Below are 16,862 nucleotides of genomic sequence, written 5' to 3'. Positions count from 1 at the left end.
TTGCTGGAGAAAGGATATCATGTTTGGTAAGGTGGAGGGTCAGAAAAAAAAGAGGAAGACCCCCAATGAGATGGATTGACCAAGTGGCAGCATTGATGGACTTAAGCATGGCAACAGTAGTGAGGTTGGCCCCCCAGGATCGGGCAGTGTTTTGCTGTGCATAAGGTAGTTATGAGTCGGTACCGACTCGATGGCACCTAACAACAATACTGGCGAGTAAATTTCAGTGTCTCGTCTGACATCCATTTTGGTCTTTTCCTTCTTTCTTGTCTTCTCAATGACCTCTTGCTTTTCTTCCTGTATGATGTTCTTGATGTCATCCCATAACTCTTCTGGTCTTCAGTTGTTAGTGTCTAATACATCAAATCTGTTCTTGAGATGGTGTCTAAATTCAGGTGTGTAATCTTCAAGGTCATATTTTGGTTCTCATGGACTTGTTTTAATTTTCTTCAGCTTCAACATGAATTTGTATATGAGCAATTGATGGTCTGTTCCCCGGTCTGCCCCTGGCCTGGTTTTGGTTGATGATATGGAGCTTTTCCACCGTCTCTTTCCACAGATGTAGTCCATTTGATTTCTGTGTGTCCCGTCTGATGAGGTCCAGGTGTGTAGTCATGTGTCACTGTCTTTAGTGGCAGGTGCATAAATTGCATAATGGTTGTACTAACTGATCTTCCTAATGTTTTTGTTGTTCTTATGTACCGTGGAGTCGGTTCTGACTCATAGTGACCCTGTACAGGGTTTCCAAGGCTGTGAATCTTTATGGAAACAGCCTCATCTTTCTCCCACGGAACTGCTGGTAGTTTCCAACTGCCGACCTTGAGGTTAGCAGCTTGATTCGTAACCACTATTCTACCAGAGCTCCTTCCTAATAGGCATATGGATATTATTATGCTACAGACAGCGTTGTACTTCAAGATAGATCTTGAAATGTTCTTTTAGATGATGAATGTGATGCCATTTCTCCTCAATTTGTCATTCCCGGCATAGTAAACCATGTGGTTGTCAGATTCAAAATGGCCAATACCAGTCCATTTCAGCTCACTAATGCCTAAGATACTGATGTTTATGCATTCCATTTCACTTTTGACAACTTCCAATTTTCCTACATTCCATGTTCCGATTATTAATGGATATTTACATCTGTTTCTCTTCATTTTGAGTTGTGCCCCATCAGCACATGAAGGTCCCAAAGGCTTTACTCCACTGTGTCATCACGGTCACCTCTACTTTGAGGACGCAGCTCTTCCCCAGTCGTATTTTGAGTGCCGTCCAACCTGAGGGGCTGACCTTCCAGCACTCTATCTGAGAGCATTCTTGTACTCTTCGTGTTTCAATAGTCAATATTCGGATGCTGTCCTACAGCGTTCCACTGTATTCATAAGGTTTTCCGTGACTAAATACTCAGAAGTCGTCTGTCTCTCTTCTTCCTAGTCTGGATGCTCAACTGAAATCCGTCCACTCTGGGCGACCTTGCTGCTATTTAAAATACCTGTGGCCTAGCGTCCAGAGCCACTGCAACACGCAAGGCACAACAGTAGCACACAATGACACATGAATGTAACAGACCATCAATTACTGATATACAAATTCAAACTGAAGCTGAAGAAAATGAAAACAAGTCCACGAGAGCCAAAATATGACCTTGAATATATCCCCCCTGAGACCAGAAGAGTTGTGGGATGACATCAAGAACATCATACATGAAGAGAGCAAAAAGTCATTAAGAAGACAAGAAAGAAGGAAAAGGTCAAAATGGATGTCAGAAAAGACACTGAAACTTACTCTCCAGCATAGAGATGCTAAAGCAAATGGAAGAAATGAGGTTCAGGAGCTGAACAGAAAATTTCAAAGATCAGCTTGAGAAGATAAAGCCAAATATTAACAACAAAATGTGCAAAGATCTGGAATCAGAAAACCAAAAAGGAAGAACGTGCTCAGCGTTTCTCAAGCTGGGGGAACTGAAGAAAAAATTGAAGCCTCAACTTTCGTTATTGAAAGATTCTCTGGGCAAATGATTGAATGATGTAAAAAGCATTAAGAGAATATGGAAGGAATACACAGAGTCACTGTACCAAAAGGAAATGGTTGATGTTCAACTGTTTCAAGAGGTAGCATATGATCAAGAGCCAATGATACTCAGGGAGGAAGTCCAAGGTACATTGAAGGAATTGGCAAAGAACAAGGCACCAGGAGTTGATGGAATAAAAATTGAAATCTTTCAAGAAAGTGAGGCGGCACAGGAGGCACTCACTCATATCTGCCAAGAAATTTGGAAGACAACTGTCTGGCCGACTGATTGGAAGAGATCAATGTTTGTGCCCATTCCAAAGAGAGATGACCCAACGGAATGCGGAAATCATTGGACGATTTCTTTGACTTCCCATGCAAGTAAAGTTTTACTAAAGGTAATACAGAAACGGCTACAATCATACATTGACAGAGAACTTCCAGAGGTTTTAGCTGGATTCAGAAGAGGCCATGGAATGAGGGCTATCATTGCTGATGTACGATGGATCTTGGCTGAAAGCACAGACTATCAGAAAGATGTTTACCTGTGCTTTATTGACTATGCAAAGGCTTTCGAGTGTGTGGATCATGACAAGCTATGGACAACATTGTGAAATATTCTGAAACACTTAATTGTGCTCATGAGGAATCTGTACCTGGACCAAGAGGCAGTTGTTCGTACAGAATATGGGAACACTGAATGGTTTAAAATCTTAATAAGTTGTGCGACAAATTTGTATTCTTTCATCACACTTATTCAACCTCTGTATACTGAGCACATCGTCTGAGAAGCTGGGTTCTATGAAGAAAAACATGGCACCATTAACAACCTGCGCTATGCAGATGATACAACCTTGCTTGCTGAAAGTGAAGAGGACTTAAAACATTTACTGATGAAGACCAAAGAGCACAGCCTTCAGTATGGATTACATCTCAACGTAAAGGAAACAAAAATCCTCACCACTGGACCAATAAACAACATTCTTATCAACGGAGAAAAGATTGAAGTTATCAAAGACTTCATTCTTCTTGGATTAACTATCAACACTCATGGAAGCAGCAGACAAGAAATCACTCTTTGTTCCGCAGATGAAGAGACCAGTAGCAGCACCTTAGATGGCCATTCAGGAGCTTTTAAGAGCCTCGTCTTGTAGCAATACTTTCTGAATTGCATTAATACATCCATTGTCCAGCATTTTTTACCAATTCTGACACCAGCCAATCCTCCCATGGCAGGATTTCCCTTCCCCTGCTGCTCTCGGGAATCTGTTGCAGTGACCACACCCCACTCACAGAGCATACTTCAGTGGTTTATGAGGAAGCAGGTGTAACTCCGGGTCAGCTCAGAAAGCCTGGAGGCAGCATAGCTCCTCCGTTCTCAGCTCCTCTCAGCCCAGCCTGTTGCTCGGCCTGTGGACCCCTGTCTGTGCCACTGGGCTTTGTGCTGTCTTCTGTGTTTACAGCCCTTGACCAGTGTGACAGCCGTTTTCAGAAGGTCTTTGCAGGAATTCCTCTCTGTGCGTCTGGTTTCTTAAAAACACTTTCTTGTCGATTTCAAGGCATAGCACTCCCATGGAGATTTTAAAAGGCTCACTATACTATCTCAAGGAGCTCCCGTAGCGTAGTGGGTACAAATCAGGCTGCCAACCGCAAGCTCAGCAGTTCGAAACTACCAGCTGCTCTGCAGGAGAAAGATGAGGCTTTCTGCTCCCGTAAAGATTTACAGCCTCGGAAACCCTGTACAGGGGTCGCTATGAGTGGGAACCGACTCCACGGTACTTAACAACAGAGGTGCCTTGGAAGATAGTCCTGGTGTGATACTTTACAAAGGCTCAGTCACTGAAAACCTGAGTGAGTGTGTTCCTGCTTTGAGGGTTACCATGAATTGTAAGGGAATTAGTTTTTGGTTTTACTTTTTTCATATAGCCTTTCAGATATATCACATGAATTTCGTTATATAAAACTTTGTATAAAACGTGCATTTCCATTATGATGTCATTTGAACACAGTTCTCTATGTCTTGTAATGTTCAATGTGATATAGTATCATATAAAAAATTTCCAATTGCCGCTTTCCATTTGTCGCTCGTCTGGAGAAAGATGAGGCTTTCTACTCCCACAAAGATTTACAGCCTCCGAAACCTTATACAGGGTTGCTATGAGTTAAAACCAACTCAACAGCACTTAAGAAAACCTTTCCATTATATTTCAAATATGTCATAATGATATGGTGTTAGCTGAGTCGCGCTGAAGGAGTTGCCAACGCCATGAGGGTTATAACAAAGGAAGACCTTTATTGTGTGGACACGTAGCTCAGCGGTTTCTTATCCAGAGTGAGTCCCGTTTATAGGAAGGACCCTAGTTTATATCGTTTTAGGGTCTTTGGGGCTGTTTGTTACAGAGTGAGTGAAGGGGGTGGGGGAGGTGTGTAAAGCTGGTATTTGCTACTTCATACGGTGGGAAGGAGTTCACAAAAGCAGACGCAGTGAGGTGTAACCTGGGGGGCTTTGTTACCACCTTGGAGGAGAGTTTGCAACAGGAGGTTCGCTGTTAGCTGTGACAGACATCGTGGGGATGAGGCGGTCTGTTGCGCAGCGGGAATGTGGATTCTGTCCTTGGAATGCGATGTGTGTTCTGGGGCCCAGTGCCTGCCTCAGTGGGACTTGGGTATTGCGTTTGTGGTCCACTGTTGGAGAGACTGTTTTTTGTTGGTTTTGCCACGTGTCCCAGTTAACACAGTTTCAATAGATGTACCTACTGTCACAGGCTGCGGTTAGGTTACAAGTGAACTTGTTTTCTAACCTGTAGCAGCGCCTTTTCCAGCTGACTGAGCCACATGTGGGTCCTCAGGACTGAGTAACAGCCTGACAAATGTTGAATTTTAATGTTATCTGGCTAGGGTTCCCTTTTATCATGGTTTGGACAATTGGACCATCGCTGGTGCCAGGTGGGAATCACGAAGGGGGCTCCGCTGGGTCATAACACAGATGTCCCCCTTCAGAGGTAGCCCACAAAGAGAATTGAGTGGCGTTCTAGCCACAGGCCCCACCTCAGTGCTGTCAGAGGTAGAACCCCATGAATAATGAGGTTTTGGTAGTGGTGCGGCCCACCCTGGTGGTTACTCTGTTATGGTCACTGGGCCGCCAGGTTTGTTAGGAGGAGGATCCTCAGCACAAGGCCGTACCTGGGGCAGGGAATGTTGTCTGTCATCTCAGCATGGCTCAGGTGGGCTGCTCGGGATTCACCTCGTATTCCCACTGGTTGGTTGGGGCGGCTTGCTTCAGTTGGGTGTGATGGATCTAGGCAGGGATCCCCTCAGACTTGGCTGCCGTGGGGGTGGTCAGGATGACAGTGGACCTCTCCACCTGGCCTGCAGTGGGGATCAATCCCAGTTCTTCACCCACACCATGTCACCTGGGCTGAAAGGACGGTACACAGGGGAAGACAGACTGACAGGTAATTTCTCAGTAACTTACTTAGACACTTGGGTAGCTACTTTCCCTAGTGCCTGGAGTTGTGAGCTAATTTCAACTTCTTCCACTTCCCTTAGGGTCCCTGGCAAGGAACAGGAGGGGCGGGGACAAGGTAAACAAAATCTCAAAAGGCGGTTGGATATCCAGTGGTTGTTTCTGAGGGTATATCTGATTAGTAACACAAGTGTGAGAGCTTGGGGCCAGGTTCAACGAGTCTCCTGACACAATTTGCTAAGTCCATTTTTTATGGCACGATTCATGTGTTTGACTTTGCCCGAGTTCTGAGGCCTATAGGCTGTGTGTAGTTTCCAATTTATGCCCAGTATTTTAGCTATGTGTTGTACTATGTTTGCTACGAAGGCCAGTCCATTGTTAGAGCCTATGCTTAGAGGTAGTTCCTATTTTGGGATAATTTCTCATAGCAGAATTCTGGTTACTTCTCGTGCTTTCTCTGTTTGTGTGAGGAAGGCTTCTGCGCACCTGGAATAGGTGCGGACTAAACACTAAGAGATGGTGATAGTCACTCCTTTTGGATTGTTGTTGTTAGGTGCCATCAAGTAGGTACCGACCCATAGCGACCTTATGCACAGCAAACTAAACACTGCCCGATCCTGGACCAACCTCACTACTGTTGCCACGCTTGAGCCCACTGATGCTTCCACTTGGCCAATCCATCTCACTGGGGGGGGGTTGTCCTCTTTTTCTCTGACCCTCTACCTTACCAAACATGATATCCTTCTCCAGCGACTGGTCCCTCCTGACAATATGTCTGAAGTATGAGAGGCGAAGTTTGGCCATTCTGGTCTCCAAGGAGCACCCTGGCTGCACTTCTTCCAACACAGATCTGTTGGTTCTTTTGGCAGCCCATGGTGGTGGTTGTGTGCCGTGGAGTTGGTTCCAACTCATAGCGACCCTGTACAGGGTTTCCGACGCTGTAAATATTTATGGGAGCAGAAAGTCTCATCTTTCTCCTGCGGAACAAATGGTACTTTCGATTTGTAACCACTACGCTACCAGAGCTCCTTGTAATTATTGATTGTTGTTGGTAGGTGGCAACCCATGGCACTTTCAATATTCTCCTCCAACTCCATAACTCAAAAGCATCAATTCTTCTGTGGTCTTCCTTATTCACTGTTCAGCTTTCGCATACACATGAGGTTATTTAAAATACTATGGCTTGGGTCAGATGCACCTTAGTCCTCAAGCTGACATCTTTGCTCTTCAACACTTTCAAAAGGTCTTGTGCAGCAGATTTGCCTAATGCAATACATCGTTTGATTTCTTGACTGCTGCTTCCATGAGTGTTGATAGTTGATCCAAGAAGAATGAAGTCCTTGACAACTTCAATCATTTTTCCGTTGCTAAGAATGTTTATTGGTCCAGTGGTGAGGATTTTTGTTTTCTTTACATTGAGATGTAAGCCATACTGAAGGCTGTGCTCTTTGATCTTCATCAGTAAATGTTTCAAGTCTTCTTCACTTTCAGCAAGCAAAGTTGTATCATCTGCATATCACAGGTTGTTAACGAGTCTTCCTCCAATCCTGATGCCACGTTTTTCTTCATAGAACCCAGCTTCTCGGATGATGTGCTCAGCATACAGGTTGAGTAAGTATGGTGAAAGAATACAACGCTGTCTCACACCTTTCTTAATTTTAACCATTCAGTGTTCTCAGGTTCTGTTCGAACAGGTGTCTCTTGGTCTACAGCATCTATCTAGTGACTCCAGGGTTTCGGGCGGATGCTTGCTTGCTTTCCCTCCTGCGGTTAGCACTCCCCTTTTCTTATATGTATAGTTCCATGAACATGAAGCATCAAAAACAAATACTTGGAATCTGAGTAAATATTAACCCTTTGGTTCTGCTTCGTTTTAGGGCTGGGGTCAAGGCGATTAGTTCAGCCTTTTGGGCAGAGGTTCCCTTGGGGAGCGCCCTTGCCATTATAGTTTCATTTCGAGTGACTATAGTGTGCATCTTGCCCGTTGTTCCCCTCCTGTGTCCAGGAAACTATTCCCATCAGTATATAACACAGTTTCTGTGACCTCAATGCAGTTGTGTTCTGGGGTGCCTTTTCCTATGGGCAGTAGTGTAGTCAGATTTAGGGTTTTTGCTAGTTCTAAGGTGACTTGGGGGTTCTCACCTAACAGCCCCTGGTACTTAGGAAGCCTAGAGTTGGTTAACCAGTGGTGCTCTTTGGTGTTCATGAAGGTGAACACAGAGTGAGTTGTTCTCACTATTAAGGTCTGCCCTAGGGTGAGTCTGTCGGCTTCCGGTACTAGGAGAGTGGTGGCTGCAAGGGTGCTCAGGCTCAGGGGGCCATTCACCCCCCCCCCCCCCCCCCCCCCCAGTTGTTGGGATAGATATGCCACTGGCCTCACCCATGAGCCTACTGTACCTAGTACCCCCGCTGCTGTTTATAATGTCTGACACATAAAGGCCTTGGAAATGTCTGGTAGACCCAGTGCTGATTGGAGTTCCGTTTTAAGCCTCTGGGAGGCTGTTTCTTATTCCCAGCCCCAGCACAGGGGCTCAGCCTCCCAGCCCTCTGTGGCTTCCTAAAGGGGCCGAGAGATTTCAGCAAAGTTTGCAATCTTATTGGTGGCAGAATCCTATTGATCCCAGGAACTCAAGAATTTGCTTTTGAGTCTTGGGATGGCTTGATTTTTACCAGGCTGGTTGATTACACTGCTATGTACACTGGCGCATAGTTTAGAGCCAGCCCAGGATTGTCTTCAGTCCACACCCCAGGCCATTTAGTAAAAAGGGTAGAGTCCTAATTTATTCCGTGGGACCCTTAAATAACCTCCATTTTTCCTCTCAGGGTACTAACAGGGTGAGGAAGAATGAACCCAGAGGTAACTTTAGCTGCAGATCCCCTTTGTCTGTGAAAGTGATCTGCACTTGGAGCTTGTTTAAGAGATCACGGCCCAGAAGCGGGAAGGGACAGTCTGGAATGTACAGGAACTGATCTTTAATTACAGCCCCTAATACACACTTTCGGAGCTGGCAGGCGGCTTGGTTGGCAACACCACCTATAGCTCCCAGAATGGTGACATGTTTCTGAGTCCAGGGAGCTATAGGTTGAGTGACTAGGGAATCGTCCGTTCCTTGCCCCCACTTGGATTCGGATCATAGGCTCCGGGGCTAGGTGAGCCCGACCGGTCGGCATTTTCATTAGTTGGGTGGAATTTCTCTGTAAATCCCTCTAGTTTTTGTGGCTTTCAGTGTTTATCTCCTGAGCTTTGATTTACAAAGGCAGAATTTAACTTTTTTGTTGTTAGCTTTAGTTTCAGGGTCTTGTTTGCAGCTTTTGGTTCTCACTGGAGCCTTATAAGAGGGTTTTTCCATATAGGAGGGAGTATTGCAGAAGCTTTAGGCAGCTGAGTTGTCTGGCTGGGCTGAGTGCTTCCCTGATATATTTTCTGCATTGGTTATTAAAACCTTTGATGCCTGGCCTCTACGCCAGGGAGGCGGTTGTCGGATTAATTAAAGCCAAATATCCATGTACAGGAATTGGTCTGGGTGCCCTGGTTCTCTGGTAGATTGTTTTTTGGGGGGCTATCCTACTCCACAAACTTGGGCCACTCCAGTTCACATAAAGTTCTTTGTTTCCCCGGGGACACAGTTACTTCAAAATCCCCTGTGAGTCCCTTTTTAAAGTTTGCTAACATAGTTCCTAGTAGGGTTGATTTCCCATTGTCCTCCCTCAGACAAACCACAGGCATATCACAAAGAGGAAGGGAGGAAACCAGGGCAAGGAAAAGGGTACACAATCGCTTCATTCATCAGGACGACCAGTCTCCTCACAGAGATATCTCAGGCCCCTCAGGTCAGTGATGCTCTGCTGAATGCCACCATAAGCCATGAGGTCGCCCAGAACCATGGTTTAGAACTCCACACTGGCTTCAGCCTTGTGAGAGGGAGTTGGGACCCTCCTCTTTTTGTCCATCTCAGTTAGTCTCCAAGCACACACTTTTTTCTCTCTCTCCTGTTAACAGGCAGCCAGGAGGGCTCGGGCAGAACCAAAGGCAGTTTTTTCAGTACTGTTTGATGGTTCAGGTAAATTACAGGTTCATGAAAAAAACTGGGACACAACTAACTGGCCCTTGTATCCAGAGGGGTGGCTGGCTAGCTTACCCCAAAAGCAGGCCAGTTTATGTCATAGAAAGCCCTCAGTTTCCTTGGATGGAATCCCTGAGCAGGTGCGTGTGTGTGTGTTTAGTTGGATGGTCCTCCAAGCTCACCAGGATCCCTGTAAAATTCCTAGATCCAAGAAAAAGTTGATGCCAAGACACATGGAACCCTCCAAGCAGTGCTTTGCTGAAAGCAGACAAGGACACCCCTGAGCAGCGTTCTGATTTCAGCTCTGGAGCCTCTGAAACTGTGAGTAAATCTGCCTGTTTGTTAAAGCCGTCCACGGTGGTCAGTGTTTCTGCTGTGGTGACACTAGACATCCGTGTTTCATCTCTCTAGCCATTTCCCTTCACTTTGGGTGCAGCATTAAATCTATCCGGATGGAATTAAGAAACTGTGGTGCTGTATAGACCAACACTGGACTTCGAACCACAGCCTAGCACATGATTGCTGACTGATTTAACGTTAATTAACATCAATGCTGTGGTGGGAGCTAGGCTGTGGCACTTCATGTGGCCCTGCTAGCCTAAGTCTTTGTAACTCCCACCAAATAACTGGGTGGTGGTGGTGGTTGTGAGGTGCCATTGAGTCGATACCGACTCAAAGCAACCTTATGCACAGCAGAATGAAACACTGCCCGATCCTGGGCCAAGCCACACTTGAGCCCATTGATGCCGCCACTTGGCCAATCCATCTCACTGGGGGTCTTCCTCTTTTTCTCTGACCCTTCACCTCACCTAACATGATATCCTTCTCCAGCGACTAGTCCCTCCTGACAATATGTCTGAAGTCTGAGACACGAAGTCTGGCCATCCTGGCCTCCAAGGAGCACTCTGCAAATGTGAGGTGCTTGTAGCCCACAATCCGTGGGGATTGGGCACTTTGCAAACAATGTAAATAAGGCACAGGATACCCTTTTGGGGGTGAGATCACGCAAATACAGTGTATGAAGCCTCACTCACCCTGGGGACTGGTCAGTTATGTCATTCCAGAGGAGGAAGAGGGGCTTGTGACCAGCAAGAAAGAAGAGTCTGGAACTAAGCACATTCTTTGGACTTGGGGTCCCTGTAATGGGAACCTACTCAATCCAGGAGACCACATTATTAGAAATTGAATGAAAATTAGAAATCAAAAACTTTTTATATAAAATTATTCCATGTTACATATACAAAAACAAACAAAAACTTATGGATTCAAAGGACAGTGTAAAGGAAATGAGGTCAATTTTATACAAATGCACAACTATTTAACATTTTATGTAACAAAATATGAGCTACAGCTGAAAAGTTACGTAAAAAACAAACATCAAACTAGCTGCCCCTTCCCCCTCCAAGCCCCCCGTGAGCCAGTGCACCGCGCCCCCGGGGTTCTCCAGACTGTGGTTTAACAAGTAGATTGTCAAGACTTCTTCAAGACGTTCTCCTGAGGCCCCTCTGGGGAGGCTGCAACTCACTGAACTCAGTTACTAGTCAAGCACTTAACTCTTCGCACCCCCCAAAGATACGCTTATACTTAATACATGACCTAGAAATTAATAAACAGCTCTGTATAGAAGATGAGGGGTCTACATAGGCATTATCGTATCTGTAACAAGGTTTTCCTCCTCTGGGTTTTTGTGGACATGATACCTGAAGGTTGTTCCATACCCTTGACATTCATGCGATTCTTTACAAGGCTTTCAGGGTGAAGGAAGGCTTCCCAACATGCCCTGAGTTCTTACAGTTTCTCTCCAATGTGTTTTTTCAGATGTCCTTGAAGGGACGTAAGACACTTGTAGGCTTTCCCACATTGCTTACATTCATAAGGTTTCTCATCAGAGTGAGTTTTCATGTGTAATCGAAACGACGTAGACCAACTGAAGGTTTTCCCACATTGTTTACATTCATAGGGTCTCTCTCTACTGTGTGTTGTCATGTGTTGTCGAAGGTTTGCGGGCATACTGTAGACCTTCCCACACTCCTTACATTCATAGGGTTTCTCTTCACTGTGCATGTTGACATGCTGTCGGAAGTATTTGGGACACCTGAAACCTTTGCCACACTGCTTACACTCGTAAGGTTTCTGTTCACTGTGTGTCTTCTCGTGTCCGTGGAGGGAGGAGTAGCAGGTGAAGGCTTTCCCGCACTGCTTACATTTGTAGGGTTTCTCTCCAGTGTGTGTTCGCTCGTGTTCTTGAAGGGATGAGTAGAAACTGAAGGCTCTCCAGCAGTACTTGCACTCATAGGGCTTCTCTCCAGTGTGCATCCTCACGTGCTCTCGGAAGTATGTGGGGCAACTGAAGGCCTTCCCACACTCCTTACATTCATACGGCTTCTCTCCACTGTGCCGTCTTAAGTGCAGTTTAAGGGAAGACGAATGCATAAAGGTTTTCCCACACTGGTTACATTCATAGGGTTTCTTATCAGAGTGCGTTTTCATATGTGCTTGCAGGGAGCTGGGTGAACTGAAAGCTTTCCCACATTGTGTACATTCAAAGGGCTTCTCGCCAGTGTGCATTCGTATGTGGCTCTCAAGGTAAGAGAGAACCATGAAGGCTTTCCCACACTGTTTACATTCATAGGGTTTCTCTCTAGTGTGCATTTTCACATGCTTCTGAAAGTATTTGGGACAAGTGAAGACTTTGCCACACTGCTTACATTCACTGGGCTTCTCTCCATTGTGTGTTTTCATATGTGTTTGCAAGGATTTGGAACAAGTGAAACTTACGCCACACTGCTTACAGTCATGTGTTTTCTGTTCACTGTGTGTTTTCTCGTGTCCGTGAAGGGAGGAGTAAGAACTGAAGGCTTTCCCACACTCCTTACATTCATAAGGCTTCTCTCCACTGTGCCGTCTTAAATGTACTTTAAGGGAGGAGGAGTGCTTAAAGGTTTTCCCGCACACTTTGCATGCAGCAGGGGTGGTCTGTCCTCTGGAGTCACTCCCACGTTCCCTAAAGATGAGGAGCGAAATGTATCATTAGTATGACCACACAGTGACCACACAGTGCCCACTTTCAGGGGCTGAGGAAGTTTTCTGCATAGTTTCAAAGTGGAATAGCCTGAATAGTTAGTTGGCTGAGGGCTTGAATGAAGACATTGCATTCCATCAGAAATAAGTTTCACAACCCTTAACATCTACATCACACTTAGGAAGATACTGTCTTGTGAGAATTCTGAGCACATGATTACTTATCTACATTTTACTGTTCTTTCATTTTTAAGATCGTCTTAACAATCTTCTGTTGGATAAGCATGGGACTGCTGACCATAAGGTCAGTGGTTGGCTCTGTAGAATAAGCAATGGATTGTGAACTACAGAGTGAGTCAGTGACTGGAACCCACCAACCACTCCAAAGAGAAAGATGAAGCTCTCTGCTCCCACAAAGATGGAGTCTCACTCAGAAAGCCTACAGAGGGCTGCCACACGTCGGAACGGACTCGACAGCACTTACCAACAGCAAACATTCCCCTCACCTGGAACGCTGCTTCTGGCTTTGGGGCTGATCTTCAGTATTGCCAAGTTTCTTTTTTTCTTCCAAATCAGACAAAGAATCATTTATGAAATTTTTTATTTTCTTATCACTGGAGATTTCATTCCAAAAACTGTCCTGGCGAGGACTTGGTCTGCTGCGTTTAGTTCGAGCACGACTACCTGTAAAAATTGATAACACAATTTCTTATGAAAACAGAAAAATGACCATTTGTGGATTTCTTTTCATGTGTTGACACAGAAGGATAAACGAATTTTAGAAGGAATGATTGATACGTGAGCAAAGGAAACTAGGGGTTTTGACAAAAACGGGGAGAGTGGGTGAAAATGGCAGCCAGTTCACAAAGAAGCTGCAGTAGAGTCAGCCCCACTGGGTCACAGTACAGCTAGGACCCAGAGGGTTTCCAAAGGCTGCTCTGATTTAGAAGGAGACTTTCTACTACGCATCTTTGGGAACATTCAAAGACTAGTTTATAGTTCTGATATTTCTAAATAGAATCCTGTTATTTACCACAAAGCTTCTCTGTGCTCCACAGGATACTATGCCCAAACTGACAAGTGCATGGAGCCTTGAGATTTTTATAAAGAGAAAGAAAAACACATGAAACAACAGTTTTCAAGGAAAAGCTCACTGACCTCAAGTTTTAGGCGGTCTAGAGCCGAACCTGTCTTTTTTCTTAACGCATTCCCATTTCTCAGCATAAATTTTCAAAGGGATCATGTGCTAGATACATTTGTTCCGAAAAGGAAGATGTGACTGAATGGTGCCGTCCTTACCCACTGAAGCCAAGTTCCAGAAGGTTTCCAGCATCACATCCTTGTACAGCTTCCTCTGAGCAGCATCCAGCAATGCCCACTCGTCCCAGGTGAAGTTCACAGCCACGTCCTCAAAGAGAATCGAGTCCTAAAAGATCCCACACAGTGTTTCAGCACTTTCTCCCCAGTGTGTGCAGGAGGAGGGAGGAGGCTGCCAGCCCAGGATTCTGAGCCACAGGAACCTGGCACCCTCATAAAAGATCATCATTAAGGCAACAAAACACAACATATTTGGGGGGTGGTAGGTGCTTTGAAAGCATGATGTCAGACAAATAGGCTGCTATATATTTAGGCCCACATCATTAAATATGATCACTTTTAGTGATATTGGGCAGACTTAGGGGCAGGATAAAGGCAAAGTCATCAATCAGAAAACAACGAAAAGAAAATGAATTCACCCAAAACTCACAATAAAAAGTTAAAACCAACACTGGGAATCGTTCGTTCGGATACTGTTTTCTTATTAGACACAAAGAACGGGAGCAAAAATGTCCCAGCATTATAAACACTCAGGGTAGACACTGCTTCATTTCGAGAAGTCCCACGTGGGAGAGCAGAGAGAGACACAGGGCTGGGTGTGATCTCAAACTCAGCGAAAGGAGGATGGGGATGCTGTGAGAAGAGGGGGTCAGGGTCCTGGGACCAGACACTCCCTGACAGGAGGAGCCCCCTGACTCGCGTAGACTCACTAGGCCAGTAACCAAGCCCACTGCCAGCGAGCCAGTGCAGACTCAGTAACCATTTAGGGCAAACACTGCTGCGTACGTAGAGTTCCTGAGACTGCACACCGTTTCTGGAGCCGACTGTCTTCTCTTCCTCCCTCAGGGTGGACTGCTGACTTCTCCACTAGCAGCCCAATATTTTACCGAATGTGTCATTAGCACTCCCTCTGCAGCACCAGACCTGGAGGGACTGGAGGGAAGTGTACCAAAGAGAGACTGACTGGGCTGAAGAAACCAAGGTGGTTTCAGTGGAGACAAGAAAACTGGCCCAAACGGTATCTTTAGAGAATACGGAAATAAAGAACAAGGCATGGGGTGTGGGGGCCTAAAGAAAGCCCTAAAATTCAAGACATTCAATGACAGAAAAAGTGCCACCCCTATCAGCTACAAAGAAAGGACTGATACTCAACCGCAGTTAGATAGCAGGGAAACGAGTCAACTCCAGAAGGCAAAAGTTTACAATATGGTCCCTCAGAAGCAAACCCACAACCACTGAGTTGGCTCCAAGTCACAGCAATGCACACAGGCCAGAGAAGTGTTCCCTGAGGCTATAAAGCTTTATCAAAGCAGCCAGCCTCAGCGTTCTCCCACAGAGCAGCGGGTGGGTTCCAACCACCCATCTTGTGGGCCGCAGCCTAGTGCTTAGTCGAAGCACCACCATGGTTTGTAAAGAAACTAAAAGGAAGGGATTAAAAAACAGAAAAGCAGAACATGAGAAAACTAACCCTGGAGGACCCACAGTGGCTTAGTGTATTGCAACAACCAGAGGGTCTAGTCTGTATTCACCTTGCATGTTCAGTGAACTGAATAATGTCCCTGCATTGAATGAGTTAGGGAACATGGGATCAGAGACGTTTGTATTTAATTCCCCCCACCCTTTTTTTTTTAAAGTTTTTGTGATTTGAGTGAAAGTTTACAGGGCAGATGAGTTTTACATTCAACAAATCATATACTTTGTCTCATTACAATGATTATAATCCCCTCCACGAACCATCAGTTAATAGTATTTCTCTCTATTCATTTTAGTTCTTTATGGTTTTAAACACATCACCAAAGGGCGCATTCATTCTGCAAGCCTGCCTCCTGGCCACCAGCTCTCAGTCCCTCTCTTTCCATGAGTCTAGAGTCCTCAGCTGCTCCCTCTCTCTGTGTCCCCATCTCTGCCTCCACCTCTGGTGTCACTGCTTCTCTCAATAGGGTCCCACATTCCACTTGTGCTCTTCCCCTTTGATGGTCCTATAATTTCCCAATTTTTACATGTGTATAAAATAATGGTGCATTTCATATTTAGAGAAAACTGGTGTCAAAGGAATCCATTCAGTGATGTGGGTGTTACAACAGAACTAATATTTGAATGTGTTCCCCAAGAAGAGGAAATTATAAACAGCTGCCATCAGGTCAATTCATGGCACCCCCATATGTGTTACGAGTAAAGCTATGGTCCCTGGGACCATCAAGGGAGGAGAGCGGAGAGCAGGACCCTACCCAGAGAAGCAGTGATGCCAGAGATGGAGGCAGAGATGATGACGTGGAGAGACGTGGAGAGACGAAGCGACCAGGGACTCTAGACCCAGAGAGGTAGAGGAGTTGTGTGCTGACGACCCCGAGGGCAGGCTTGCAGGGTATACCCTTTGGTTTGTTGATGATGCATGAAGGGGATTATAACTATAGCCATGAAACGATATCGATAGGATGAATGTAAAGCTAATGTTCTCCCATGTAAACTATCACATATCTCACAAAAAAACATTAAAAAAAAAAAAGAAGAGCTGTGCCCGGACGTTTTCAATGGCTGATTTTTTGGAAGTAGATCACTAAGCCTTTCTTCTGAGGTAGCCCTGGTTTGACCAACCTTTCAGTGAGCAGCGAAGCACTCAAGCATTTTAAAGCTTAAACAAGAAAACAAAAACTGAAGAAAATCTATGGAACAATTCTGAACCTTCAAAAGAAATCATTTCTCCTGAAATTTACCTGTTCAGTCATATTCAAAACAAATTATTATTGTGTATCTGGTTCTAAACTATGTATAACTGCACTTTTGGAAAAACACCATTGTTCATACAGGTCTAATACATTTTAGCCTTTCTAAGAGTCAACTAAAAAACTGGCAACGAGGCTACCATTTAGAGCTAAGTAGAAAAGGAAATGAGAAAAACAGGGATAAGACATCTTAATCATTCCTAAAGAGAGTCCGGACAGCATAAAGTTAGGCCTTAAAATTAGGAATATGGGTCTTTCATA

General features: G+C 45.2%; 1 protein-coding gene across 1 annotated transcript in view; it reads right to left on the bottom strand.

Annotated features, from left to right (window-relative positions):
- Positions 1-8,295: 8,295 nt before the first annotated feature.
- The window catches only part of LOC102834201 (zinc finger protein 62 homolog), a 39,146-nt gene continuing 30,579 nt past the window's right edge, over positions 8,296-16,862 (bottom strand). Inside the window, exons 4-7 of the mRNA XM_006869050.1 lie at positions 13,861-13,987; positions 13,068-13,245; positions 11,577-12,544; positions 8,296-8,510 (exon numbers count right to left, since the gene is read on the bottom strand). Of these exons, the coding sequence (XP_006869112.1) occupies positions 8,296-8,510; positions 11,577-12,544; positions 13,068-13,245; positions 13,861-13,987 (1,488 nt within the window). The remainder of the gene's footprint in view (positions 8,511-11,576; positions 12,545-13,067; positions 13,246-13,860; positions 13,988-16,862) is intronic.

This window comes from Chrysochloris asiatica, unplaced genomic scaffold, assembly GCF_000296735.1.
Source record: "Chrysochloris asiatica unplaced genomic scaffold, ChrAsi1.0 scaffold00125, whole genome shotgun sequence".
Taxonomy (NCBI): domain Eukaryota; kingdom Metazoa; phylum Chordata; class Mammalia; order Afrosoricida; family Chrysochloridae; genus Chrysochloris; species Chrysochloris asiatica.
The sequence above is the reverse complement of the archived record's forward strand: the minus strand, read 5'-3'. Positions and strand labels throughout refer to the sequence as shown.